Source organism: Scylla paramamosain, chromosome 7, assembly GCF_035594125.1.
Source record: "Scylla paramamosain isolate STU-SP2022 chromosome 7, ASM3559412v1, whole genome shotgun sequence".
NCBI lineage: Eukaryota > Metazoa > Arthropoda > Malacostraca > Decapoda > Portunidae > Scylla > Scylla paramamosain.
In genome coordinates, this window is record NC_087157.1 from 5,960,671 (window position 1) to 5,987,762 (window position 27,092).

Genomic DNA, 27,092 nt, shown 5'->3' on the forward strand with positions numbered 1-27,092 from the left:
TGTTAACATAGTAGCTTATCCAGGTGCAGATTGCACAAGATTCTTGTAAGAAAATGTTGGTATGACAAGGCATTTTTTTAAGAGAACTGAACTACATGTTTTGTTACTATGATTAATTGTGCAAACATAGGAACATCAGAAAATACTGTAATGCAAGCTAAAAGAAACCATCAGGCCTGCATGTGGCAGTCCCTGTGTTACAGCAGTTACTTACATACTGTATTTTTATTTTGCAGGTACATGCAGCATACCCTCCAAGTATCATGAGATAAAACTAAGAATGTTTATTTAGTTGTGACAGATGTGGATATGAGATGTTTAATGCATTAAAATGCAGCTTCAGTATCCTCTTTCCTAGAACTTTTAACATTTTGTGTAACTAGATGCTGACATCAGTCTACCATATATTGTACATTGCCATATGTTTGTCCTAGAACAATGATATGGTATTGTGAAATGTAGAATGTAATGAGATGCAAGATTCATATGAACTAACTGAGGCAGATGAACATGTTTTAAAGGAGATACAGTGGCAGCAAATATCTCCCAGTGCAAGTACAGTACCTATGCATGTACATAGGTACTGTAATTTTTACTTTGTATCTATTATATAATGTGTATCATTATTCATTACATATACATATATGAAATTTAGAAATGTATATATGAGTAATGGGCTTACATACAGTGGTCCCTTGTAAGACACAGATTTGAGACAGTATTTTTTAGAAATGGGATGACAAGAATTGGTACTTCTAAGTAAGATAAGCATGTGGAAACACATGTCTGCGCAGGTTTGATAATCTAAAATTCTTGATTTAACAATTCCATGGTTGTTGTACTATCCAGGAGCAGGAAATGCACCTTATTTTTCATTATTAGTAGAAGTTAATGAACAAAACATGTTTTATGAAGACTTTAAGAGAAGTAGCTGTGCTCTTACTATCATTACCAAATATCAGAGATTACTATCATTACCAAATGTCAGAGACAGTTTATAAAACAAGGTAGGTTTTCTTACTCCAAATGCAGCTGGTCAGACCACTCTCCAGTTGCTTGTCCATTTCAATGCTTTTGTAGTCAGCTACCTCAAAAAACATGAAAACTATCAATGAAATGTTCAGTGTTGAGTAAAAACATTACATGGATTTGCCAGAGTTAATACTGAATTTTCTATGCAGCTGCAAATTAAAAAATTACACTACATAGGAAGAGGAAAGTTCATGGGAATATAGCAATGACTCTGGTACTGGGTTGTTGGAATTTAAGGTCTCAGGACTGAAGATTCTTATCTGCTTGTATGTGTGGATAATCATGTGCCAAATTTCTTTCATGTGTTCCAAGAATTATTCAAACTTTTCTCCATACTTTTCATTAAATTTCTCTGTACCTGTCATTGAATTTAAGAAACAGATCAACATATTTTGTGGAGAGTTTGAGGGAAGTGTGTGTATCTTTGTTGTCTTCACCATGCTCTTCATCAACAGCATTATGAGACTGGCTGAAACAGCTGGCATAGCTTCCTCAAATAGCAGAACAGTCATTTCTTGACAGGATTGTGCACAGCTACTCCACATGCCCTTGCCAGCAGATTTGTATTGTCAGTGACCTCAAAATTTTGAAAAATCATCAACAGGATTATCAGTGCCATGCAGAAGGTACTTCAATTAAATTTGTTAGAGATTGTCTGGTGAGGTGAAATGTGTATGGTTTAAGTTTATCTCTTGCTCTTGGTTGCTAAAGTAACACACACACACACACACACACACTTAGTGGTGCAAAACATTTTCTAACACAATACATGTATACTGTTGCATTAATCATGTCTTGTAAGGGACTACTGTACACTTTATAATTCTGTCAATGCAATACATTCCAGTAAGAGCTGCTTGTTGTGGCAAAGTTTTTCATTGATGATCTGTTAAGGAAGGAGAAGTAGTAGTCTGTCATAATAAATGTTTTGCCCTCAACAAGAGCAGATTGAAGGGTAATATTTGAAGCAAAATATAAAGAACAGGAAAAAGGATATTGTGTGCTACTCAGACACCAATGGCAAAGCATACTTTGTTTCTTCAAATGAGGATCAAAGTTGTTTATTACAGAAGATATCTGGCAAGAACTAGCTGATTGTGTTATTTGTGTAACAATAGTGACACTTTGCAGTGTACAGACCATGTAAGTTTTTGAAAAATGAAAGGGAAATATTTAGCATAAACACTAGATCAGATACTTTATCTGAATCCCACTTGTCTTACTATTTTAATACCTTTCCTTCAACATACCCACCTCCTCCCTCTCTTCTGACACCCCTCTTTCTCTTTATAACTCCAAATCCACTAATACAGTAGTGCTATATGACCTCTGATGTCTAGCACACTCCTATCTTTTGGTTAACATTACTTACTTGACATAAATATTTCATCTATTACAAACTTCATAAACAAGTATAAATTTGATAAACAGTTGCATCAAGTTTGTATCTATTTAAGATTTTCAAGTATTATGATTTACCATTTTTGTTGTGTATTTTGTCTATAATTCATATATTTCAATACTTCTAAGGTTATTCTCACCAAAGAGTAAGGAGTATTGATCTGCTATGAACAATTTTCCTTATTGTGAGTCGAGGAAAACTGTGGCATTTGAAGATGGTAGAAATTATATGAAACTATACAAAATCAGGATGTATAGTGTAGAGCAGAGTATTTCCATTATGTTGCCACCTATGTCTTACTACAGTGTTCCATATTACAGTACAGTATAGGGAAATCAAATTCAGCAGTGTTGGTGGTATGATGCACAAGATGACTTTTCTTTCTTTATGGAAAATTTTCTCAACTGTTCATGACTAAATTATTATTATTATTATTATTATTATTATTATTATTATTATTATTATTATTATTTATTTATTTACTTATTTTTCATTTATTTTTATTTTTTTTCAGTCAGCTAAACCCACAGACTAGACATTACTTGAATATGAATGTAGAAGGTGAGTGCTTAATAGAGTGTGATGATTGTAACATCAGATTTTATTGTCTGTGTATGGTTTTGTAAAGAATCTTATTTATTTGAGATATGGTTTTGTTAATGAAGTGATGATGTGAAAGCCACAGCCTACTAGGAAGATCACCCTTATTTAACTAAAAATTGATGATAGTGTGAAACAAATTGTAAGGAAGTTGAAAGCGTTTAAATGAAGTGTTATATAATGGTTAAAACAGATATACTATGTGGTTGACAATCACATATTTTTTTTTAAGGTTTGGTATTTAAGAATAGTTTTCCATAAGCATCTATGGCTTATGGAGTATCATTTGATAAGCACTCTCTTGATCTATAATGCACAGAGGCTATGGATAATATTTTTGAGAGTCTGATCTTACCACATGGGAATAGGTGTGTTTGTTTGTTGTATATTGCCTTGGGTCTCGACCACCAAATAAGACTTCATTCAAACACAACTCACTGCTTTACACTTTGCCAGGTTTTATCACCAGTCTTATGAGGATATACATAAGAGTGATATACTCCCATGTAGGTTGTGGCTTACACACCTAGATTAACAAAACCATGTATCTCAACAAAATGCTCAATATTCACAAAAAAATGTGGGGAGACAGCACAGTGTAATACTATACCTGTCACACCAAAGCCAGTTGGCATATGAGTCACCTGATATAAAAAATTCAGATTATTTTTGTGATGGACACTTGAAGAAAATTTTTAATTTGCAATGAATATTTGAAGAAAATTTTTTTCTGAAGATAGGAAAAAAGTTGTGTATTGCATCATATCAACATCACTGACTCATATGTAACCTAAATCTTTGATATAATGGATGCTTGGAGAGAAAAGACTGTCCAGAGAGATATCAACATTAATCCTTAAACAGAGGCCAGTACATTTCAGTTAAGCATTATATAATTGCCAAAGAAAATATTTTCTTTGTAGGTGATGGAGTAGGTACTAATTGAATTATATCTACTATAAATAAAAGCATGGTAATAGAAGCAGTCTGATAGAAAAGTGATTGTTGTCTATGCCAACATACTGTGCATGAAAGATTATTGGACAGTCACTCTTCCATGCCAGGGTTTTGCTCAAAGTACTGTACATTTAATATGTGTTTAGCTGATTAATTATCTTTCATTTCCACAAGAAGCTCAGGCAGTAATGTCACACAGCAATAAAACATGTGCTGATGTAGGAATGATTAACATTATTACTGTAGTTCTACATAAATTACTGATTCTGAAAACAATGCAACTTGTTCCCATTAATGTTAGCTTTTCATAGTTTCTTATACTAAGTAGAGTTGGGATTTCATATTTTGTATTATTTTTTATTTATTTTTTTATTCTTTGTACCACAGACAGATAATGGATTTTATGCTCTTTGTTTAGCCTTAAATTTCAGTTTAATCAGGACATATTCTTAGGATTGTCAGATCTCCAGTTAGTTATGATTTGCACAATGATGGACACCCTTATGGCCAGAGAACTAAGCTGTGAGTTGTCAGATGTTGGCATGAAGACATTAATTTAGAGTAATTTAGCTATAAACCAAGACAAATAAAAAGATCTAAGTGAGTGTTTGAATTTGTCTGCAGTATGCTGGTGTAATTGGCTTATAACTGTAATCTGTTCCAAATATTTTGTGGGGAAAAATTTGTTTGACGGCAAAACTTTATTCTTGAAAATGCCCCCCTCCCCCCCTCAAAAAAAAAATCACTTAAAAAGTATAATAAAACATGTTTAAACAATGCTTTTCACCTTACAATGCACAGCATAATGTTTACTATTAGGAAATGTACCAGTAAATTTTGCACTAAACTAAGTGTTGAGTTAATTGTGTGACAGTTATGTCATAAGCAACACACACCAAAGTTTTTTATTCTTATTTTTTGCAGTGGTTGGATATGTTTTTCCCAAGTCAAATACACTGTATGCCATGTACCTCACTGTATATATTTTCTAAAGCTTTATTTCATCTTTTGAATATTTTATTTGAAAAATATGGCTCTCACATAATCAAGAAGGGAGTATTTGGATGAAGAGCTGGAGGCTCTTCTGTTGTGACCATTTCTTGTGGGACATCTGTAGAGTGAGTAAGGTATCAGAGAAATAGAATAATTGTTCATTGGATGGTCACATTTTCAACACTGGTTTCATTTACACAAAAATGCAGCAATAAGATTGTTACATTTATTATCCAACAACCGTTTCATTTAAATATAAATGCAGTAATAAGATAAATATTGTTCTTTATTCAGTTTTCATTCAAATTACAGTACACTAATGACACTTTAAGTTTTTTCTTTTTATTTACTTTTTTTAATAGCTGGGATGAAGGACCATGTTGGTTTACTTGAAAGATAAACAAAAATTAATTGGCTGCTTTGTGATGTTTAAGACAAATCTCATAACATTCATGGGATCAAGTTGATTTATAGATTTTGTGTACTGGTTGTGCAGGTTGTATTATAAATCTAGTTTAAATAGCATACTTTACTGTATATCTCTATATTCCTTAGTTTATTTTCAGTATTTAGTTTATTTTCAGTATACATTTTACAAATAATAATCTTTATTGAATTTGAAAATGCTTTCATATTTTTCAAATGGCCACAAAATGAGCTACAACAGTTCAGTTTTCAGATTATTATTTACACAGAAGCAATGTTCTTGGTGGGTATTCCATGCTGGGTGTAGTAATTCTATTTCATTACCCATCAAGGTGATTTACTGGTATAAAGGAATTTTAGGGAAGAAGGCAGTAAAGGAAATGGCTGTATTTGCAATCCATTTTGTTTAGATGTGAAATTATTTTACTTCTTGAATTTTATATATGGCAATGTGGATTCTATCTGGACATGGAAAAGTGGTTGTCTTAGTGACTAAGAGACTGATAAATGACTGTGACCTAACTTTGAACATGTTATATTAACTCAGAGGTGATGGAAAGCTGATAAGGAAAAAATAATTAGGAACTTCCATTAAAACACAGAAAAGAGAAGTATATTATAATTTCTAGCAGTCACTTGCCCATACGTCCTGGAGAGTTGAAATTTTGCTGGGAAGTTTCTGATCCAAGTGTAGCTGTATTGAGATTCTTGTCAACAAGTAGGTTCTGACTGACGACAGGAACAACAATGGTTAATGGTTTTGCACATATTAATGTTTATGATGGTTTTTGGGAAAGATATGAATGTTTGAGAACAAACATTGTGACCCATTGTATATTCTAAATACTGTAGTTGTTATTGAGCATGTGTGAAATGCACATATATACAAGCTGCTCATGAGAACACTTAATAGTGTAAAAGCAATGAAAATTGAACTGTTCAAATCGTTGCAACCATACAGTTGTGGTATATTAGGTCTTTCATTGAAGAGTACTGTAGCAGTACTACATTAGTTCAAAGCATGGTAAACAGTATTTTCAAGTATGTGGTGAATACAGAGCTGAAGTATGATGTCACACTGGTTGTGAATGAACACTGGCTATGACTGATTTTTTGTAATGTGTAAGAATAAATGTTGATGTAAGACCAGGAATTATGTTGTTTATAACCAGTGTGATGTAATCAGTCTTGCATTCTATAGGTAACCGACTATTTTCTTTGCATATTTTTCAAGGTGATTACCAGTGACTTCCTAGATATAAAGATTCCTTTAAAGCTTAAAACATTTCTTTGTAAATTTTCTTGAGCAGCATTTCCTAGTACTATGTATTATGTTTTTCTTTAATGGAAGGTGAGGTCATGTGGTAATTGCATACATGGCAGTAAAATGGCCACATTCCTGGGATGTAAGTACACAGTTGAACTGGTCTGGGAACCAGCAACTATTTAGGCATGTAAATGATAATTTTAGATGAAATATATCACATAAATAAACATGGTATAATAAAAGAGCAAATTCTCAACGTATTTTATTTATGCAACTAGGGCTGAGGCGGTAGCTGATGCATATTTCCAGGTTGGGGGGAGCACATTACGAGTCTTGTAGTACCTGGCCAGGCGGTGGATACGTGACTCTACCAAGATGAGGCGGAACTTGGAGTCACGGTCCTTCCTGTGAAGTGGAAAGGTTCATGTTCAGGCTAGAGGGATAGAGTGCCTTTTATTTAATTTATTTTTTTAAATCAATTACCACAAAATCAGATTCCTGGAAGTTTACAAGAAATTATTCACATCTATTACAATCAAGTGATCCTGCTAAACCTTTCTAGATAATTAAGCCTCATATATGAGAAAAGTAGTATCTGACCACTCAGACACTACCCCCCCCAAAAAAAAAAAAAAAAAAAAAAAAAAAAAAAAAAAAATCCTGAAATATATTACCAAATCATAACAGACCATTACATGAGCAACAAACATTTTCTCAAACTGTTCTTAATGGTGTTTGTCTAGACTGAAGGTGAAGTTCAAAGTTAGTGTGGGTGTAAAAGAGGTGGACTGGTAAATATGCAAGGATACGAGTGTATGCTCAGATGAATGCAAAGACAAGGAAAGGAGAGATCGAGAATAAATTCTGAGAGGAGTTGGAAGTTGAGAAGTTTCATGAGTAAGGATATTTCTGTTGTGGATATGAAGATGAGTGTTGGAAGCAATGTTATCATTAATGGGGTACACTGGTAAATTGGGGGTGGACAGAATAAGTGAAAATGGAAAGAACCTGGTGAACATTTATGAAAGGGATGTTCCAACACAAACTTAAATACAGTGACACATTAAAAAACTTGTTCAAATATATAGTAGCAGATGAGAGGATAAAGGTTTTATTTTATGAAAGCTGTGGAGAATATTCAGTGGCTCTAACCACTACCCTGTATTGACAAAAAACAAGGATAACTAATAAAATATGCTAGCAGAGTGGAAACGTTTTAGAGAATGGGAGATGATAAAAGGTTGAATCATGCAACAAGGGAATGCTGGAACAGGTAAAGATAGAAATTCTCCTGCTACGGCCAACTACTTGCAGGAAGTTCCCTGGAAGGAGATGGAGTTCTGGAGATGAGATAGATTTTTCAGACCAATTTACTAATTTTCAGGTGCCTTTTATTCCTCATTACACATTCTTGATTAATTAAAAGCCTTTAAGGGAGGTATGGGTGTATTCCTAGCATCAGCATCTTTTCTGTCTTCCTTAACTTCATATCTCCTGTCTTTTCTTTTAACAACTCCCCAACCATCTATCATGAATTCTATATCTGAAGTTTGTCCATAAGAACTTTTCCCAGGAAAAGACCATGACAGGAGTCTTCTTGTATTATCTTCCTACTCATGTCCCTGCAGAGTTTAAAGAGAAACATAAGAGCAAAGGTGTGGAATAACAGAGACCAGGATCTAGGCAGCTGAAATGAGTGATATAAAAAAGCCTATGATGTGCTACAAATGGATGGTGAAAATAATTATAGCTGAGGGGGTTCAAAAACATCACTGCAAGGTGGTTTGCCCACATGGAAAAAATAACAATAAGTGGGAGGATGATGGCAAAGAATATAGCACAAGTATGGTAGATGTAGTTACAGGATAATCTCCAGTGAAATAAAAGGGCAGGGTCCTGGAATTGACAAAATGAAAAAATACTAGATAGAAAACATTATGACATATATGGAAGAAATGCAAAAGGCACCATTAGATACTGGACCTAGCCATACTCAAAGGAATTTTAGCAACAAACATCAATTTCTAATTGTGGTGTGGCTAGGTACATAAAAGAGAGAAAGGACACCAGCCTTGCATCAATAAGAGAATTGAAAAAGGTATGAAACTGACTGAGAAAGGGTCACAGTCAGAGATTATCCTGGGTTCCCTTTTGGTCTGCCAAACCTGATTTGACAAAGAGGAGAATGTCCTCTCATCTTACACAAGTTTGGCCTGACACATCAACAGAATCTTAAGCTTGCTTGTTCTATACCTCAAAATGGTACAGAGGAAGCAATCAGTATGCATTGTGAATAAAGACAAATAATAATATAATGCAATAAAATAAAATAATGTAAACTTAAATATTCATCCTCAAGATCTTTGTTTTCTTGTTGCCATTAGCATATTATAAATAACATCCATATACATGGAGTAAATCTTCACTTTACTTGACTGAGGTAGTTGGCACACCCATACTCAAAGAAATTTAAACATACGCATGCACAAAGGTACTAAACTCACCTATTCCTTTCCAGATGCTTGCGGATAAAGACAGCCTTCTTAATGAGGTGGTACAGGTCCTCTGGGATGTCTGGGGCCAAACCCTTAGCCTTAAGCACACGAAGGATCTTGTTGCCAGTGACAAATCTCACCTGGGCAACACCGTGACTGTCTCGCAGAATCACACCTTTGGAGGAAACAACACATGACTTTGATGTAATTTTAAAAGCAGACAATTCCTAGTGGTAACCTCACTCAAACACCCAAAATATTTTAAATTGTATGTATGTAATGTAACACTGTATACTTCATTATCCTGAAGTGGATGTGCTGTGCATTGCAACTGGCAGTTAGGTTAAGTTAGTATAGAAACAAGGACACCAGTGAAGCATAAATAACTTCATAAAAAAAATTATGATTTACATTTATTTTTTTCATTTATGAGCAGTAGCATCAATCTTTACTGGGATGACAAGCACTAAGATGGATAAATATGAACATGGGAAACAGAAAAACATGAACTTAATTAAAATTGTGAGATTGATCAAGCACAAGCACCAAAAATTGTACCCATGGTATGAAACTGACTGAGAAAAGTTCTCAGTCAGGGATTATCCTGGGTTCTCTTTCAATCTGCCAAATCTGTCGAGACGAAGAGGAGAATCCTCTGGTCTTAATGATATTTGGCCTTACACATCAACACAATCTTAAGTTTGCTTTTTCTGCACTTAAAAAGATGGCATAAGGACCATTTCCATGTTTCTGATAACAATAAGGTGATTTGAACAAGAATGGATATCATATTATTTAAAATCTATCTGAAGAGTTTTATCTTGAATATGAGAGGATGCAGTTTTATGAAAAAAAAAAATCATTAAAACGTTTACAGGTTTTCAAAATTCTAAAAATCTTGAGAGAATGCTTCACTACAACTAGTAAAGAGAATGCTTCACTACAACTAGTAAAATAAAATAACCAAGAGAATCCTTTGAAAATAATCCTGAGATAAGATCGTTCCACAATACAAGCTGACCTGGCAACCTACCCTAACCAACATAATAATCCTATTGGCTGAACTTTAAGTGATGCAGACTGATCATGCAAACACCGGATCAATACAGTACCGATCTGGGAAGGAGTGAGGCCCTTCTTTGCGAGCTTTACAATCTGGTCCTCCACATCGTCCTTGGTGAGCTTGAGCCAGTTGGGGACGGAGCGGCGGTATGGCAAGGCAGACTGGGATATACCCTTTCTGGAGGCAGTAGAGGATTCACTTAAGTATGTTAACTAGACATATGCTCTACTATAATCTAGACAACCAGCTTTTCCCGCCCATGAGTGTGGCAAGGGACATGCTTAGTCCTGCCGGAATCACGTGGCGGCTCAGGTAAACAACACATTTCATATCATTTTAGCTTTCATATAATGCTCACATGGCTGCTGTATTCTTGTCAAAATATCCCACGGCACATACAGATTTGAGAATAGTGTGAACTGCTTACCCTCCACTATGCATACGACCCATTTTGCTGATTTACTGCGAGTCCTCGGCGCCGCAGGCTTTCCTCAGACTTAATGGTGGTAAAGGACCCGAAGGTGGCGTTCCAGTAATGTTTTCCACTACACCATTTTTTTTTTTTAGATTTCTTCTAAACACGCTTTAATAGTGTTAAAATAATGATTTGAATTAAGATTTATATATATTTATGTTTAGAATGGACATTTTTGATTTTCAGGACTAATTGCTGTATTTAATTGAAACAAATATTTTATTGCATATTTCTTCTTTCAGATCATTTTCGCAAAAAAAGTAATTGAAAAACATTTTAAATAAAATATTACTAATTATTTGGTTACTAAAACATAACATAAACTATATTTGATTTTATTATTTATATTACATTTCAGCAATTGCTCTCACAAACCCCCCAATGTTCCAGCTATTTTCTCTCTGTCATTTGACAGGTGGTGTTTTAAAACATATCAATAAAAAAATCAAAATATTAAGAAATGAACTAAAAAGTATCTAGATAAGCCTAAAAAATTAACCAACAGGATAATTAGAGACCCGTAAAATAGCAAAACAGGCAAGGGATCTTTTTTTCATACCACCATCAATGTACAGCAAAGAGTTCGAAGACACGAGAAATGGCCGACGCCGACTTCCAATTATGAGTTAACTGGCCCTTTGCAAGTCTTATGGTGCGTCTCCCAGATCAACTGCAGTATTAGCGCCTCCTTCATCTTAAAGGGCAGGATCGGCTTCCCCGGGTGGGTGGTTAAAGGCGCCTGCTCCCTGCTGGCTGCGCCTGTGAGCTGTCTGCTGGATTGATTTGTTTTGTTGGTTTGTGGATGCAGGTTTTACCTCCGACCCTCCCTCCCGCAGCAGGTAAAGCAGAGTAATGCATGGCAAACGTGGAGATAAACACTAATGAGCTTTCTGGTTACGTTATTTAATTCATAATATAAATAAATGGTAAAGATGAACTTGGTAATCTGTAGTTTTATTCTTGTATTTTTTTTTTACTTGTTTCGTTATTTTACCGCTCGCTAAGTGTTGCATGGAATATGTGAATATATAGCAGTAAGTGAGAGACGTATCCAACATCTTTTCCAACTTGTTCGCTACCCGCAACGCTGGAGGTGAGGGCGAGGCAGGGTCAGGGCGAGGATGAGGGAGGGTCAAGGTGAGGTAGGCTTTAGGGTGAAGGTGGGAGCCTTTGGTGTGAGGGAGGGTACAGGTGAGCTGTGAGGGTGACGGGGGCGGCTAGGGAGCGATCGGGGTGAGGGAGTGTGCGAGTTTTGACATTCGGTTTCCCTGCGGCGTTGCCCTGCGGAGGGAAGCCACCACCGGGCAAACTTGGCACCCCTCAGACCTTCATTGTGCAGGGAATGATACGCAAGGGTAGTCCGCAGTCTGGCGAGCCTTTTCCCTTCGATAGCAGTGTTTGCTCAGTCCCTGCCTTTGTTACCTTAACTGCAGTGCGTAGTAAACTTAATACATTTTTGTTTGTTGACTTTTCTTGTTTTATACTTTATTTCGTGATTCCCTCTTTCCTCGCATGAGTGTGGGCTGTGGTGATAGAGGTGTAACTCCCATCTCTTACCCAAACACATTTTATGGTTGCACAAGAATGCTTAGAATATAGATGGGTACTTTGTTCTCTGTAGAAAGTTATATGGAAATTTGGGTACAGGCTGTCATGGGTTATTGTGTAGCATAATGTATGGGTGTGTCCTGCTTTAATGCTTGTATTCTTTGCCACAGTAAACTGTTGTGTCCTTTGTTGTTGTGGCTGCTTAGGTGTGCTTTTTTTTTTTTCATGACAGGTTTCACTTACACCCTTTTAAACCCTCTATGTTAAGAGTATTGATATTAATGTATTGCACAAGGATCAGTTATCTTTATTAACATGGTAATGATGATAACCATTTTATTAGTAATGATTTAAATTAGGATCAGCTATTTAAGCTCCACTTTGGGTGGTTTGGATTAGGTTAATGTGTGTGCAACAGATTAGATAATAAACACACCACACTTCCCCTCTCATGAGGTAGGAGGAATTAATAACTTGAAAGAATGCAGCACAACACAATAGTTTTCATGTAACATTCATACTAGATTGCCAGTCATTACTGACTGATGTAATGGAATCTGGACACACTTTTTTTTACTGGAAGGAGTCCAGGCCATTATGTGGGTGTATAGTCTACCATTTCTTCTCAGATAATAGCTTTGCCCCTCCATGGACATAATACCCAGTCATACTAATTGCCTATTTTTTTTTCATTATTATTAGTATTTTTTGTATGATAGTAGGAAGTACTTGAAAACAAAATCTAACCTAATATCCTAACTGAGAAACCAAATCCCTTAATGGGACTGGATGCCTTCCTTCCGTCTCTTGTCCATGTGAGTCAAACTGCAATACCTGATTCCAGACTCACTTTGAATTGTACTAAACTGCAATAATGCTGATTTTTTTTTTTTTTTTTTTTTTTTTTTTTTTACAATATGAAGATTCTTTATACTTGGTGACTAAAACCAAGAACTGCTGATAGTTACATCCAGTTTGGGTCAGTTTTCTTTTTATATTCTTTGTTGTATCTGTTTTGTATTAAAATCTCTTATCCCTAGGAAACTGTCATTAGCATTGTATTTGTCTTCTCAAACATTTAAAAAAGTGTATGTGTTCATTGACATACATATGTTTGCTACATATTTCTGTATGTAATGACATTGTTCTTGATTTACTAGCTGTCTGAGATGCACAAGGAGGAGAGCAACAAGGAAGTCACAGATATAGGAGGCGAAGATTCTGATGAAGAGGATGAAGTGAACAGGCGAGCTGTGAAGCGGAAACGAGCCGTGGAGTCTGATTCAGAGGACGACTCTGACTCTGATGATGCTTCAGACGAGGATGAGGATGAGGAGGGCGAGGAGGAAGAGGATGATGATGATGAGGAAGTCAAGGAAGAAGATGAGATAAGTGATAATGAAGAAGATGTAAGTGACAATGAAGATGAGGAGTGTGAGACTGATGAAGATGGAGAGGAGAGTGAAGAAGGTAATTTTTTATCTGAATGTATATCTTTATTTTAATATTCTTGTGTGTATATTTGTGTACATCTGTGTGAATTTTCAATGATTTTGTCATACAAGAAGAGTTTGGTTTGATTCCTTTATCACCAACTAGATGCTTTTTGTGAGATAATCTGAAGGTTTATATCATCATTATCATCATTCATCTATTACTAATGAATTTTTTACTTCCTGGAGAAGATTAGACATTTTTCAACATATGAGGACTAGCTTAAGTTAGCTAAAAATAACAAATCATGGGAAAATGTCACATTGCAGAGAGAGAGAGAGAGAGAGAGAGAGAGAGAGAGAGAGAGAGAGAGAGAGAGAGAGAGAGAGAGAGAGAGAGAGACCGACCGACCGACCGACCTTCCATGTACCTTTTAAATTGTGCTATAAACCTTTCTTTGCTGTTTTGTTAGCTAGAATCTCCCTTGATATACCTGATGTATTTTATTATCATGGTTCAAGAAATTATATATAAAATTTTAAATAATTTCACCTTTAAATTTTGTATTGCTTATGTTTTATGGTCTATTTTGCTACATTTTACCATTATCTTTCCTATAGTTCTTGTACTCATCACTTTGACTAAACTATATGGGTAATAACAAGTCAGTGGTCTTTTTAGTCTTATGCCTCATCCTCACTCATGCCCACCCAAGCAGTAATGAATCAAGACAATTTTATCTCATTTCACTCTAAGTAGAGAGAAAAAATAAATAGATAAATATTATTTTCAGTAACAGACAGCGAAGAATATGACTCTGATGATGAAGATGAAACAGCAACCACCTCTTGTACAACTGCCAAGCCTGAACCCACAAGTGCTGCAGCAGGGAGTGACTCTGAGGGTAGTGAAGGAGGAGGAACTACTGGGGAACCATGTGCCATTTGTCTTGGTCGCATGAAGGACAATATAGGATCACCAGAGGGCTGTGATCACTCCTTCTGTCTGGACTGCATTTTAGAGTGGGCAAAGGTAGGTAGGAGATTTTTTTTTGTATTTATCAAGCTTTTTAGTTTGATATAATATTAATGTGAGTTTGTGTCATCCATCTTAGTTTATGAAAATGTATTCTTTCATCCTGCTATTTCAGACAAACAATAGCTGTCCCCAAGATAGAATACCGTTTTTCTTGGTGTTTGTTCGGCGGTACATAGGTGGTCGCATCATTCGGCGTGTGTCTGTGGAGGAAGTGAAGCCAGCTGACATCCCACCTGAGGAAGAGGAAGACCCCACCTTCTGTGAGGTATAAATGGACAAGGAAAGAAATATTTGCATCATATATAAATATTCAAAGCTATTGGTTATATCATACATCATGTAGAGTATATATCATCTTTTTATTGATGTGTGTATGGCAAAATGGGGTCTGCACACATATCTTCAAAGACGTTCAGGAAACAAAGCTTAATGTTGCAAACTAAGAGTCTCAGCATGACAACTGCTATCATATGCACCACTGATGTCGTATCAGTCAAAGGAAAAAAATGTAGCATGTGTGAAAAGTAATTGGAACTCAGGTACATTACCATTATTCTCAAAAAAAAATTTTTTTTACTTATTTTCTTTCTTCTTTCCTAATCTGGCTTTTCAATGGTGTTATAATTTCTTCAACTTTAAATTACTTTATGGGCACAAGAACTGATGACTACAACTGGTAGGTGTGTGGTCGCTGTGACCGGGAGGACCGGCTGCTGTTGTGTGATGGCTGTGATCAGGGTTACCACCTGGAGTGCCTTGACCCTCCCTTGGCCCGGGTGCCCATCGAGGAATGGTTCTGTTCTGACTGCCAGGCTGTGAATTCGTCCTCAGCGGCTGCAGAGGTCTGTTTTAGTTTACATTATCCAATTGAGCAGTTTTAAGTTTCAAAATTGGACCTTATATGGCCAGCTGTCTCTTTCATCTCTTCCTATATGTTGTTATTATTAAGTTACTCTAAATTGGCAGATATTGTGACCACTTGCTCCTTGAGCAAAAAACAAGTCTCGGTGGTGCAATGAAAGCTGGATGGGTTTGTTGATGAAATGACTATAATCAGTGGATTGCAAATGTTTCCAAGGAATGTTTCCAATAGAAAACGGTGCTTCATATTTTTATTGAAGCTGACATTAATACTGAAGTTTGAAGAATATAACTGGGAGTTGTGGTATGGCATATTGTTGTCTTGATCACAGGAATGGTATGCCATTGCATAATATGGTATGTCATTGTATAATATGATATGCTTGAGATTGTGGTAAGTACATTTATGTTGTGCAGTGCTTTGTGATTAATGTAGGTAGGATTATATATGATGGTCCTAATTTACTAATTTTTACTTTATATACTAATTAATATCCTAAATGAGACCAGCCAAAAGAAGGAAAATGTCATTGCTGAAAGTTTTTTACTTGTTTTTGTTGTTCATGTAATATATATTATATATTTTATCTTAATTTTTGAATCATCAAGATTCATTTAAGAAAACAGGAATATACCTCAAAAATATTAGTTACCTTAATTCAAGTTAAATATGACTGGTGCTTAAATGTCTTGGAGTGCTGGAGTGGAATTGTTACTAAGTGCTCTGTATGGCCTGGAATATTTGGGTTGGTGTGGAAGGACCTTGAATGTTTTCAGGCTGGCATTGAAGAAGGAGAGTTGATAGACCTTATTGAGGATGGTGCTCCTAGTTCCTCGCTTCCACACTTACGTCCCAATCGTGCTATTGAGAGGCCTAGGTTATTACCCCGTACCCGGGCTTCTGAGAGGGTCCGTGCACGCATCACTCGGTCACGGCAGCAGAGAGCAGCAAACATGCAAAATGAAAGAGAACAGGAGGCATTAGTGGAAGCCATAGCTGTAAGTATTGTGTGGCATGATGGATAATGTATTCCTGTTACATAACAATCCTCAGTTACAGGATACAAGTCAGCTTTCAAGATGCTTATACTGTGATTTTTGACAGTTTTCTGAATTTTTGGGGACTGGTACCTTAGTGGGCTTTTTTTTCTGTTTCTTTCAATTTTGTTGCCCATGGCCAGTGCCCTTCCTACATTAAAAAGAAAAAAAGAAAAACGTGTCAAAAAAAAAGGTGTTATGCCCTGCTTCTATGGTAGGTGACCATTTCCTATACACCTTCCATCACATTACTTACTTGTAATGCCATATTACTGAACAGCTCCCCTTTCAAATAAATCAGTTTTTGAACAAAATTATTGTGTTGGTTGTGGTACCATAATTCACTTCTAGAGCAAAGTTACTTGATTTCAGATATTAAAAGACATAGCAAAAGCTGCTGTTTATTACTAATTCATAGTTTCTACAAATGTTTACTTTTCTTTTATATATTTGAAGGAGAGACGCTGAGTATAAGACAGTAATTCAATCTTTGAAAATCTTTGAATCCTGTTGAAAAGCCTCTATATAAATAAATAGTTTTTGGTGCTCAGGAGTTATCTCGAGCCACCTGTGGCTCTCTCAGTGACCCCCAATGCCATCATTACTGCACAGTTGCATTTTTCCAGTAGCTTTTCCCAGTAGCAAGATGTCTTTAGTGTTATGATTACCTTCATTTTGGCTGTAAGTGGGTTGCTCCTCTCAGTGACCTTCTGTAAGGCTTCATTAGATCAGTGACAAAGAAGTCTTAACAGTATCTTTTGATGAGTTTTGTGGCACTAAGTTCTTTCAATACATCCTTTCTGGACAAATAATTTGTGAGCTGGAGATGTTGTGAAGCAACCATCTAGGCTTTGGGATCTATCATGAGCTGCTAAGACAGTGTAAACTGGTGTCCATGAATGGATTAATCCATTTTATATTGATTCCTGTGGGAAAAATAGTTTGTTTTTTTAACATTTTGTATTTCGAAAAGCATTCAGGAATGAATTAAGTTCAAGAACCGAAGTTCCACTGTACTAGTAAAAAAAAATATGAGATGTGAGTCTGCATATAATATATGCATGGAAAGGAATATCAAGATTTCTTTTAGGTTTTAGGATTTTAATTTTCTTAATGTTTTCTAGGCTGCTGAGGAGCTTGAGGTTTTGGGCCAAGAGAGGAAAGTGCAAACTAGCAGTGCCACCAGCACCACAACAACAGTCACAACTACAACAAGGACACGCAGAGGCACAAAGGCACCCAGGAGGAAAAAGAGAAAAGTAGTTAGAAAGAAAAAGAGAAAAGTCACAAAGAAAAGAAAGACAACTACAAAGAAGGCGACCTCAACAACAAAAACCCGCAGAAAAGGCCTGAAGGTCCAACGTAAGAAGAAGAAAATAGTGCGTCGGAAGAGAAAAACAAAGAAAAAGAAAAAGAAGGTATGAGTTTCAAAACTCTCACAAAGTGCATTCAACCATTTTAAAGCTAATGTCGTCATCATCATCATCATCATTGTGATCGTCATTAATGTGAGTTTGGTTATTTCATGCCAGCTTACCTAGCGGTTTCCAGAGATATTTACAGTTTGTTTACTAAGCTCTCTAGTTCCTTGTATCCACCGTGAACTTAATAATTTTGTTGGTCTGCTCCTCATTATTAATTTGAAATATTAATTACATTTTGCTAGACTATTTAAGATTTTCTTTTTGTGTCTTCAAAACTTTGCATAGATATCTTTACTGATGAATTCAATTTCATGGAAAAAGTTTTTCCTTAACATTTATGAAATTTAACTCTCTCTAAATCATATACTGTAATATCAAATGATTACTTTTCAGGTCACAAAGAAGATTAAGGCATTACCACCTGCCACAACACCTAAAGGAAGAATAGCTGAGGCACTGGGAATTCGACCCTCCAAGCCATGGGAGATGGTGCCAATCATGCAGCCTGCTATCAAGTCACAGCCTCTTGGGTCTCTTAGAGCCAGTGCAGCCCTACCTCAACTCTCTCTTCTGGGACTTAATGCAGATGTGGATGTGACTTCTGAGTAAGTTTTGGCATCATCATCATCATCATCATCATTATCATCTTTCTTTTATGATGTCAGGATATAGTCGCATTATTCTTCTAACTGGGCTGCAGAGTGTGTGGTGTGATCATCCTCCCTACTAGAGGAGTGTAAATGTGTTGATTTCACAGAACAAAATTTAATTTCAATCCTTAACTCCTAAAGGACTGGTGGTGGTGGTGATTTTTGTCGTGCTAGAACTTGTCCTCTAGTACTAAATGTTGAAAATAGCCTGTATTCACTCACCTTTAAGTCAGCTAGCAATGGAAAAAACAAATGAAATAGACTTTGTATTTAACGTCAGATTTTCCTCTTTCTAATTATGCCATCCAGGTGTTTTTACATGGAGTGGTTATGGAGAGACAATGAGTTGAAGGGAGGAGATGGAGGGAGTCACTTGCCTGTCATGTGTCTGTTTTGCCAGACTGGATACAGCTAGTGTCAAATGAAAATGGGTGCCCTGAACTCTCTTCACACATTAAACAGTCTGTCAAGTTCCTGTCCTAATGCGCTCTCACAAGATGTGTAGCAAGTGATTGAGTGTGAGGTGGTAATACACATAGTATTGAGGTGCAAATGCAGGAGGGAGCGAGCAGGGAATCGAACTTGTCAGAATCACTCACTGCATTTGGACGTGGTGAGAATGGGTCAGAGACTGAGAGATGAGCTTAATTATAGTGGAACTAGACTAACTTGGTACTTAGGGCGTTGGCTGTCCCTGTCCCACACTGGTGTCATGTTCACAGTCAACAGGCATATGAACACCTCTCTCTCTTGCTCATATTGCCATCCTTTGCCTTAATTATTCCAAAATTATAAGTTGTTATATATGACTTCATGTTTTCTTTTGAATGGCTTTCAATTTGATGATGGAACAATGACACTACATCTTTTGATACACTTGGCAATGTGTACGAGCCTTGCGGCACTGCCACCCCAGTGTCCTTGACATGTGAATACCCGAGGCCATGCCTTGCTGACCTTTGGCAGGTCGGGTCACTCCAGGGTTGAGGTGGCAACAGTGCGGAGAGGTACAACCAACACCCTGGGTACCAAGTCAGTCTGGTTCTGCTATAGTTCATAGGCAGTATTACTAATGACTGAATTACAAAAATTGACAAATAGTTGTTAAATTAAAAGTAAAAATCACAAAGCAGCTATAACTGCTTCCAGTCTTCACCTAGTATAGGTGCCTCTGGTTCTTTAGGGGTTAATATTTGTGTTTGTCCATATTTAGAAATTTTCTTGTAAATTTATTTTATAAATGTACCAAATGATTAAAATGTTTATTTCCTATAAATGGAATAATTAATATGATCTTATAATTCTTTATGAATTTAACTTCTTTTTTTTATTCTCAGGCCTGATGAGTATGGAGATGCTATCTTAGCAGCTGGAGTAGCAAGACGCCGGGTCATGGACAGTCGTGATATTGCACGACGTAAGGCCCTTTCAGTAAGGGCAGTCATGTCTCACTCCTCCATCAACCCCAGACTGACAAAACCCAGTGATGTACAGAACAATAACTTTAACACCCCAGGTGATCTGCTGACCTCAATCATAGAGAGCCAGTCCCTTCTCCTTCAGCCAGCTTGTGGCAAATCTGGTGGCACCTTCAAAAAGTCTACTGGTTCTGCTGGCAGAGGGTCAGAAATGCTGAGGCTAAATGGGAGAATGAGGGTGAACACAAGAACAGCTGGCCCTGACTCCCCTGGCAGACAGCAGACAGGTGATGGCCAGTCTGCATCTCCTCCAAGGGAACAACAACAGTCAGGTGGTAGTGGTGGTGTTGATAGTGGTTCTCAAGGAGCGGACAGCAGGTTATCACAAGATAGTGATCCAACAGGAGCTAAAAGGTATGCTTCTTACTTGAGAGAAAATGGTGATGGAGGCTGGGAGGGAGGAGGACCCAATCATTTGCCCGGAAGCAGCTACAATGGTGGTGAGAAAAAGCCGAGAAAGCCTGATGATAAAAAGAAAAAGGAAGACGATGAAGAAATTGATATATATAGTGATATAGACCCTGAAGTACCTGAAAGGGATTATGATGATGAGGAAGAGGAGGAAGATGATGAGGAGGATGAGGGCGGTGGTGACCGTAGTGTTATAGGGAACTACAAAGGTGGTGCTGCTGTGACAATGATGCCAGAATCTAACAAAAAGGAGAATGAACCAGAGTCCAGTGGTGATGAGTTAGTGATTGATGACAGTGACAAACCCGAATGCCGTGATGTAGCGGCAGAAGCAGTGCCTCGAAGAGTAGTGGTGGAGGAGATGGAGGAAAACAATGTGGTGGGAAGCAGTAGTTTGCCAGGCCTCAATGACTTTGAGTTGGAGGCAGTCTCAGACACTGATACTCCTGAGTTGGACAAATCTGCCAATAGTTCTATATCACTCTCAGACAGCAACACTGGTGACCACGAGGTGACCAGTAGCACTAATGATAATATCCATCTCAGCAAGCCGCCATGCCTAGTGAAGGAGATCTTTGGTGAAAGTGATGAGGAAAGGAGCCGTGACAGACCTGCCCAGCCCATGGTTGGCCTGGAGGGGCTGGAGACAGAGACCATATCTGACAATGAGGAAATTAGCTTTGATGACAATGATGACAACATAGAGGAGGGTGAGATTCCTAGTGAGACACCAAGACAACCCACACCCCCAGCCAGCCGGCCACGTGTCAACTTACAGATCCGGCGAGTTATTGAAGTATCTCCACCAAGAGACCAGGAGGGAGACTATGAAGAAGGTGAAATAGTGGATGAGAATGCCAAAAGAAAAGAGAAGAAGAAGGAGAAGAAAGAGAAGGTAAATAAAAAGGACAAAGAAACTAAGGAAGAAGAAAAGATACCTGAGGATGTGGAGAAGGACAAAGAAAACACTATCCCTGAAATGGAAGTTCCAGAACCAGTGAAGGAGCCTATTGAAGCACCCCCTGTTGAGGTGCCTGAGAGACCCAAGACACCTCCACCGAAACAGAAGACCAAAACCAAGCAAAAGGAGAAGGAAAAAGAGAAGGATAAAGAAAAAGAGAAGGATGTCTCATTTAAAAAGGTCTCCAAGAATACCAAGGAGAGGAACTACCGGGATAATGACAAAGATGACAGAGACCGGAGAGGTAGCGGTAAAGGTGATAGAAGAAGCCGGGGCAGAGAACCACAGGACCCTCCAGGACGGGACAGAAATAGGGACCGCAGTCGGGGAGAGAGGAATAGTGAGAGGGGCCGAGAATCATCCAGTCGACGGAGAGGACGAGAGAGGGAAAGGAAGAAGGAGCCCAAGAGGAAGGAGATGGAGAGGTACAATGTGAGGAAAATGATCACACAGAAGGAGGAGGAACGCAAGAAAAAGGATGAGTTTGGCCGGGACGTAGCACTCAGGTCTCGGTCCAGATCACGGTCAAGGAGAAGATCCAGGTCCAGGTCTAGGAGGAGATCACGGTCAAGGTCACACCACCGATCTGGGTCAAGAGCCAGAAAAAGTGGGGGAGGCGCTGGTAGTGGTGGCGGGGGTGGTCGAAGGAGCTACACTCGGTCAATATCTCGCTCTCATAACAGAAAGAGAGCTCGGAGAAGGAGTTACTCCTCTTCTTCCTCCTCCTCCTATACCTCCTCTAGTTCTAGCTCATCCTCCAGTTCATCCTCCAGTTCTAGGTCGCGAGGAAGGAGCAGAGACAAGCGGCGGAGGAGGAGCCGTAGCAGATCCCGTACACCTGTCAAAAAGAAACCCGAGAAGAAGAAAGCTGCACTACCTGCCAAGCCTCCTAAAGAGAAGCCTGTGAAGGAAAAGCCCAAGAAGGTGAATCCAGTTGCTGAGAAGAAGAAGGAGAGAAAAAAGGAGGATAAGAAGAAGGACAGGGAGGTAGAAAAGAGGGAGGAGACTAAACTAGAAAAGGAGAAGAAGAAAAAGAAGAAGGAGAAATCTCCCCTACAAAGTAAGGAAGTGTACCAGGCTGGGGGAAGCATCATGGTCAGTGTTAGCTTTAACCGTGCACCAGGAAAGGAGAACAAGGAAGCTAAAAAAAAGAGGGAGAGAAATGTCAAGCTTGAGGGTGAAGCAAGAAAGAGAGTGAGGAAGGAAATTACCAAGCCTCGTGGGGGAAGTCCATTTAGATCTTGGTCAAGGAGCCGGTCACCCTCCCCTAGTGGGAAACGCACACCTCTCCAGGATGAGCCAATGTGGTCACCTGATCGGTTGGCTGAGACACGCAACAAAGAGAAGGCACCCAAGACACCGGAAGTCATAGATTTAGATGTGATCATGGTCACACCACCACCTCAGGAACCTATCCTCATCTCGGATTCTGAAGATGAAGGTATCACCCGGTTGCCTCCAGACCTAGGCACCACACCTGTGCCTCCGGTCAGACCTCAGGGACCTAAGACTCCTCCAGAACCTGCTGTCAAATTCACACTCTCTAGTAAGCAGGTGTTGAAGCCAATAAATAACCCACTGCGAGATGAGGAAGAGGAGGAAGTGCCTCCAGCACCTGCCAGGGGGCCTAACACACCTCCTGGTCCTCCTCCAGAATCTGATGAATCGGTTGGTAGAGCAAAGTCCCCAGTAGTAGGGGTTCCACACTCCCCAGCTGGTTCACCACCTGGGTCTTCTCCTGAACCGGATGTGTATGATCCTTTTGAACCCACAAAATCCCCGTCCCCTCCTGGCTCTCCCCAGCAGGAAGCTCGAGTCAGCAGCAGTGACCAAACAGAAACTGTTGAGAAAGCATCTCCAGAGGTGGTAGTGGCACCCAAGGTAGTGTCTCCTCCACCATTACCAACAGAACCCCCAGAGCCTGAGGAGCGACCACCTGAACCCCAAAAACCTCCAGAAGAGGAAGCCACTAGCACTGTACCACCACCAGTGACTGTCAGCACACCTGTGGCTACAACCACCACCGCACCCCCCAAAACATCCAAGGCACCCAAGGCTCCTAAGACAACCACAACCTCAACTAAAACAACAACAACAGCCACTGCAGCCCCAGCAAATACCATAAACCAGATTTTTCCTGGTTTGCCTGCAAATGTGGCAAATATACTTTACCCGGCTGCCTTGGCAGCAGCAGCAGTCCGTGGTGCAGGAGGCGCTGTGATTCGTCCACAGGTAGTACAGACAGTGGCAGCTCCAGATTTTTCGAGGCCACCTCCAGCAGCTAACCCTCTAAACCGCCCCCCTCCAATGACCATCATAGCACCCACACGCCTTGGGGAGAAGGGACGTGTAACACAAAATGGGAGGGATCTTACACATACTGATGTAGTGGACATGGATATTGATTCCCCTAACTCCCCAGACAGCTCTGATGTGAGTGACATGTTTGAACCACCTTCACCCCACTCGACGCATCAATCAGAAAAGTCTCCACAAAGGAAAGTGAGAAACCAGGTCAGACCCCCAGTTGCAAAGGGAGGCAAAAGTGGTAGTAGTGGTGGTGGTGGTGGTGGTGGTAGTGGCAGTGGTGGTGCAGGAGCAGGTGGTGGGGTAGGAGGAGGAAATTTGAATGATAAGTTTGATAGTCTATTTGGTGGAAATAGAGGAGGTGGTGGAGGAGGAGGAGGAGGAGGTGGTGGGGGAGGACGCAAGCATAGCACTCCACACAAACACAAGGGAGGAAAGAAATTAAAAAGTTCAGGTAAGTACAAGTACATAATCATAACATTATTTTAGTGATATTGTGAAAATTTTCAAAGAAAACTGCATAATAATTTTTGGATGATATCATACTGCATATGTAGAATGGTATTATGGCATATTTTTCCATTTTTCACAGGTAAAAAAGGTGATGGTAATGAAGATGATATACCAAGTTCAGCAGTTGACCTACAAGTGAAAGAGAGGGTATGTGTTGTGTTACAAATTGATCTTTGCTATAAATCTATTTTATTTAATTAATTAATTAATTAATTTACTTATTTATATGTTTATTTTCTTTCTTTTTACCTTTTTGCTGGCAAATGACATTTGAAGTTTGTAAGAACGAAAAATGACTGATGTCTTTTCAGTTCTTGAAGAAAGTTCAACGACAAGAGAGAGTTATTGAGGAAGTGAAACTCAGCCTTAAGCCATTCTATAACAAGAAAACAATTGACAAGGATGATTACAAGGAGATTATGCGCAAGTGTGTCCAGAAGGTATGTTCTGTCTTGAATTGAATTTCTATAAATTTCTAATGTTAATGTACAAGAAAATTTATTTTGGTGCTCACACTATGATACCTGTGGTAAATTTTAAACTAGTGGTTGAAAAATTTATGAGCTGTACCAAGGTGTTTAGAGGTTAGTGTGCTTGGCTCACTACAAAGAGAACTACATTCAGATCCCAAGCTGGGCAGTAGCAATGTAGGCATGGTCTCTTCATGTTATTGTCCATGAATACTTAGCAAAATATTGTCAACAATCTTGTCTTGTGGGTGTGGGTATGGGTATTGGTGTACTTGCCACAAGAGACAAGAAATTATGTAGTACATTCAGTCTTAGGGCAAAGATATGTAAAGAGAGGAAAACATTTATATCTTTCTTATCTGTCCACAGGTGTGTCACAATAAATCAGGAGAGATTAACCCCATAAAGATTCGGGACCTTGTGCAAGGGTACATCAAGAAGGTAAAATATTACCGTAAGAAGCAGACAGGTGGGGCTGACCCCTCCCCAACCAAACCATCAGCCACAGAACCCTCAGCTCCTACATTCATCCTTGTCCCAAAGGTCACCAAGCCCCCAACGCCAATAAAGAGTAAAGCCTGATTATGAATAGAAAAGTTATTTTATGGAATCGGGGTAGATTTTTCTCTCCTCCGTCTAACAAAGTATGTTAATAGAATATATGGGAATTTTTAATACAGTATCAGGGTTGACAGAGCTGTAGAATATAATTGAATTTTGTATGTTTTATTATTTATTTGATATTTTTGTTATTAATGATTACAATTTGTACATTCTAGGTTGTAAGTTGCAACACTAGGGATACTGTACAGTATTCACAAAAAAAAAAAAAAGATAGGCACTTTAATTTTTCTTTCCCCATTACCTAAGACTGTGAAACTAAACCAGGTCTGTTTGCATTACTTGTGTGATGTAAGGGTATCCACCACTGTCGGGGTCTCCTCGGCAGATACTGTGGTTGTCACTAGTGTAAGGAAGGCAATGGGGAGGAGTTGTGTGACCAGCACAAGAGAGCAGCAGAGGAGAGAGGGACTTCAAGTGATTGTGGGAAGGTCCGGGGGGGTAGGGGGTGTGGTGTGGTTCTTGACATAGCTTCTCTCATTTTGGTGTGAATCTCTGTTGCACTTTTATTTATCGTTAACTGTGAACAGTAAATGTGAAAGGTATGTTTTATGAAAGCCTATATTTTTAGATGCATTTCATGATTTACAGTTGTGGTTGAGGGTATGTGGGTCATCAAGTAGTAAAAGGTAAGGGTACCACTTTGTTAAATTCCCATCCAGTACTTTGTTGAGGTGCTAGGAAGTGCAGGTTTCTTATACTGAGGTGGGAGGGGAGTTATGGGAAGGAATAGAAAAAAAAAAAATGTTCATAATGCTGATTATGGTGTATACAATATGCATTACGTTTTTTCCTCGTGTGCAATTAATTACGTATTTTGAAGAGCAATATTTTGAATAATTAAAGAGCTCTAAAAAATTGCATAGTTTGCAAAGTAGTTTTGAAATGAGACCTGATACATCAGAAATGTGGTATGTGGAATATATCATTTAAAACTTGTGTTCCTCAGTGAAATACAAATATATTTAATGTTATGGTGTCAGGATATATGAAAAGGAAAGTGTTTGGAATTTTCTTTTATTTTTGTCTGTCAATACTCTTAATTTGCAATTATGGATGTGATTCTTTTGTTAACCAAGTGTTTATTGGACTGCACTATTTGCTGTACTTACCTTGCATTCAGAAGCTCATCTTCATATACATTCATGTTTACCATTATGTATCAGCGATAATCATGTCATTCACTTCATCAGATACATTATTTTCATTTTTGTATTTAATATTAAGAAACATTGTTTCATAGACACCAAGGACAAGGAAGAAGGATAAGGTCAACAAAAGGAAGATTTATCATGGATCTACCTTGTCCAATATGTTTGATTTATGAGAATAATTAGAGTAACTTCCTGTAAGTTACATATATCTTTTCCTAAATACTTTATCATCAAGAAATGAACAGTTGGTATCTGCAGAAAAGTTTACTTGAATTTATTATTGTAATTATTAAGTATGAAACATTTCAGTTTATCTGAAATAGGAGTATTCTAAAACTTTATAGCTTATGCCAATTGTTTGCATCTCTTCTTTCTACTTGGTAGCTTTCTTGAAGTTTAAGAGAGAGAGAAGGAAAAAAAAATTAAAAGCGAGTATAGTTAAATATACTAAACCCCAAACCTTCCTTGGGAACG

At 38.2% G+C, this 27,092-nt stretch overlaps 2 protein-coding genes across 4 annotated transcripts; one reads left to right on the forward strand and one right to left on the reverse strand.

The window, feature by feature from the left end:
- Positions 1–6,926: 6,926 nt before the first annotated feature.
- LOC135101954 (small ribosomal subunit protein uS15) lies at positions 6,927–10,795 on the reverse strand. The gene is made up of 4 exons (XM_064006405.1): positions 10,663–10,795; positions 10,285–10,412; positions 9,182–9,347; positions 6,927–7,082 (listed from the first exon to the last, which is right to left on the reverse strand). The coding sequence occupies exons 1-4, from the start codon at positions 10,683–10,685 to the stop codon at positions 6,944–6,946; spliced, it is 456 nt and encodes a 151-aa protein (XP_063862475.1). The 5' UTR covers positions 10,686–10,795; the 3' UTR covers positions 6,927–6,943.
- Positions 10,796–11,272: 477 nt separating this feature from the next.
- LOC135101951 (PHD and RING finger domain-containing protein 1-like) lies at positions 11,273–25,569 on the forward strand. Of its 3 annotated transcripts, none has more exons than XM_064006398.1 (12): positions 11,273–11,431; positions 13,419–13,728; positions 14,486–14,724; positions 14,843–14,995; positions 15,411–15,572; positions 16,369–16,590; positions 17,754–18,047; positions 18,447–18,658; positions 20,041–24,314; positions 24,453–24,520; positions 24,685–24,813; positions 25,213–25,569. In XM_064006398.1, exons 2-12 carry the CDS (start codon positions 13,428–13,430, stop codon positions 25,423–25,425), a joined length of 6,267 nt encoding a protein of 2,088 aa, XP_063862468.1. In that variant the 5' UTR covers positions 11,273–11,431; positions 13,419–13,427; the 3' UTR covers positions 25,426–25,569. The 3 variants fall into 3 exon arrangements, with proteins under 3 accessions (XP_063862468.1, XP_063862470.1, XP_063862469.1); XM_064006399.1 differs by having other exon boundaries at positions 11,295–11,549; XM_064006400.1 differs by lacking the exon at positions 15,411–15,572 and having other exon boundaries at positions 11,282–11,431.
- Positions 25,570–27,092: the final 1,523 nt, after the last annotated feature.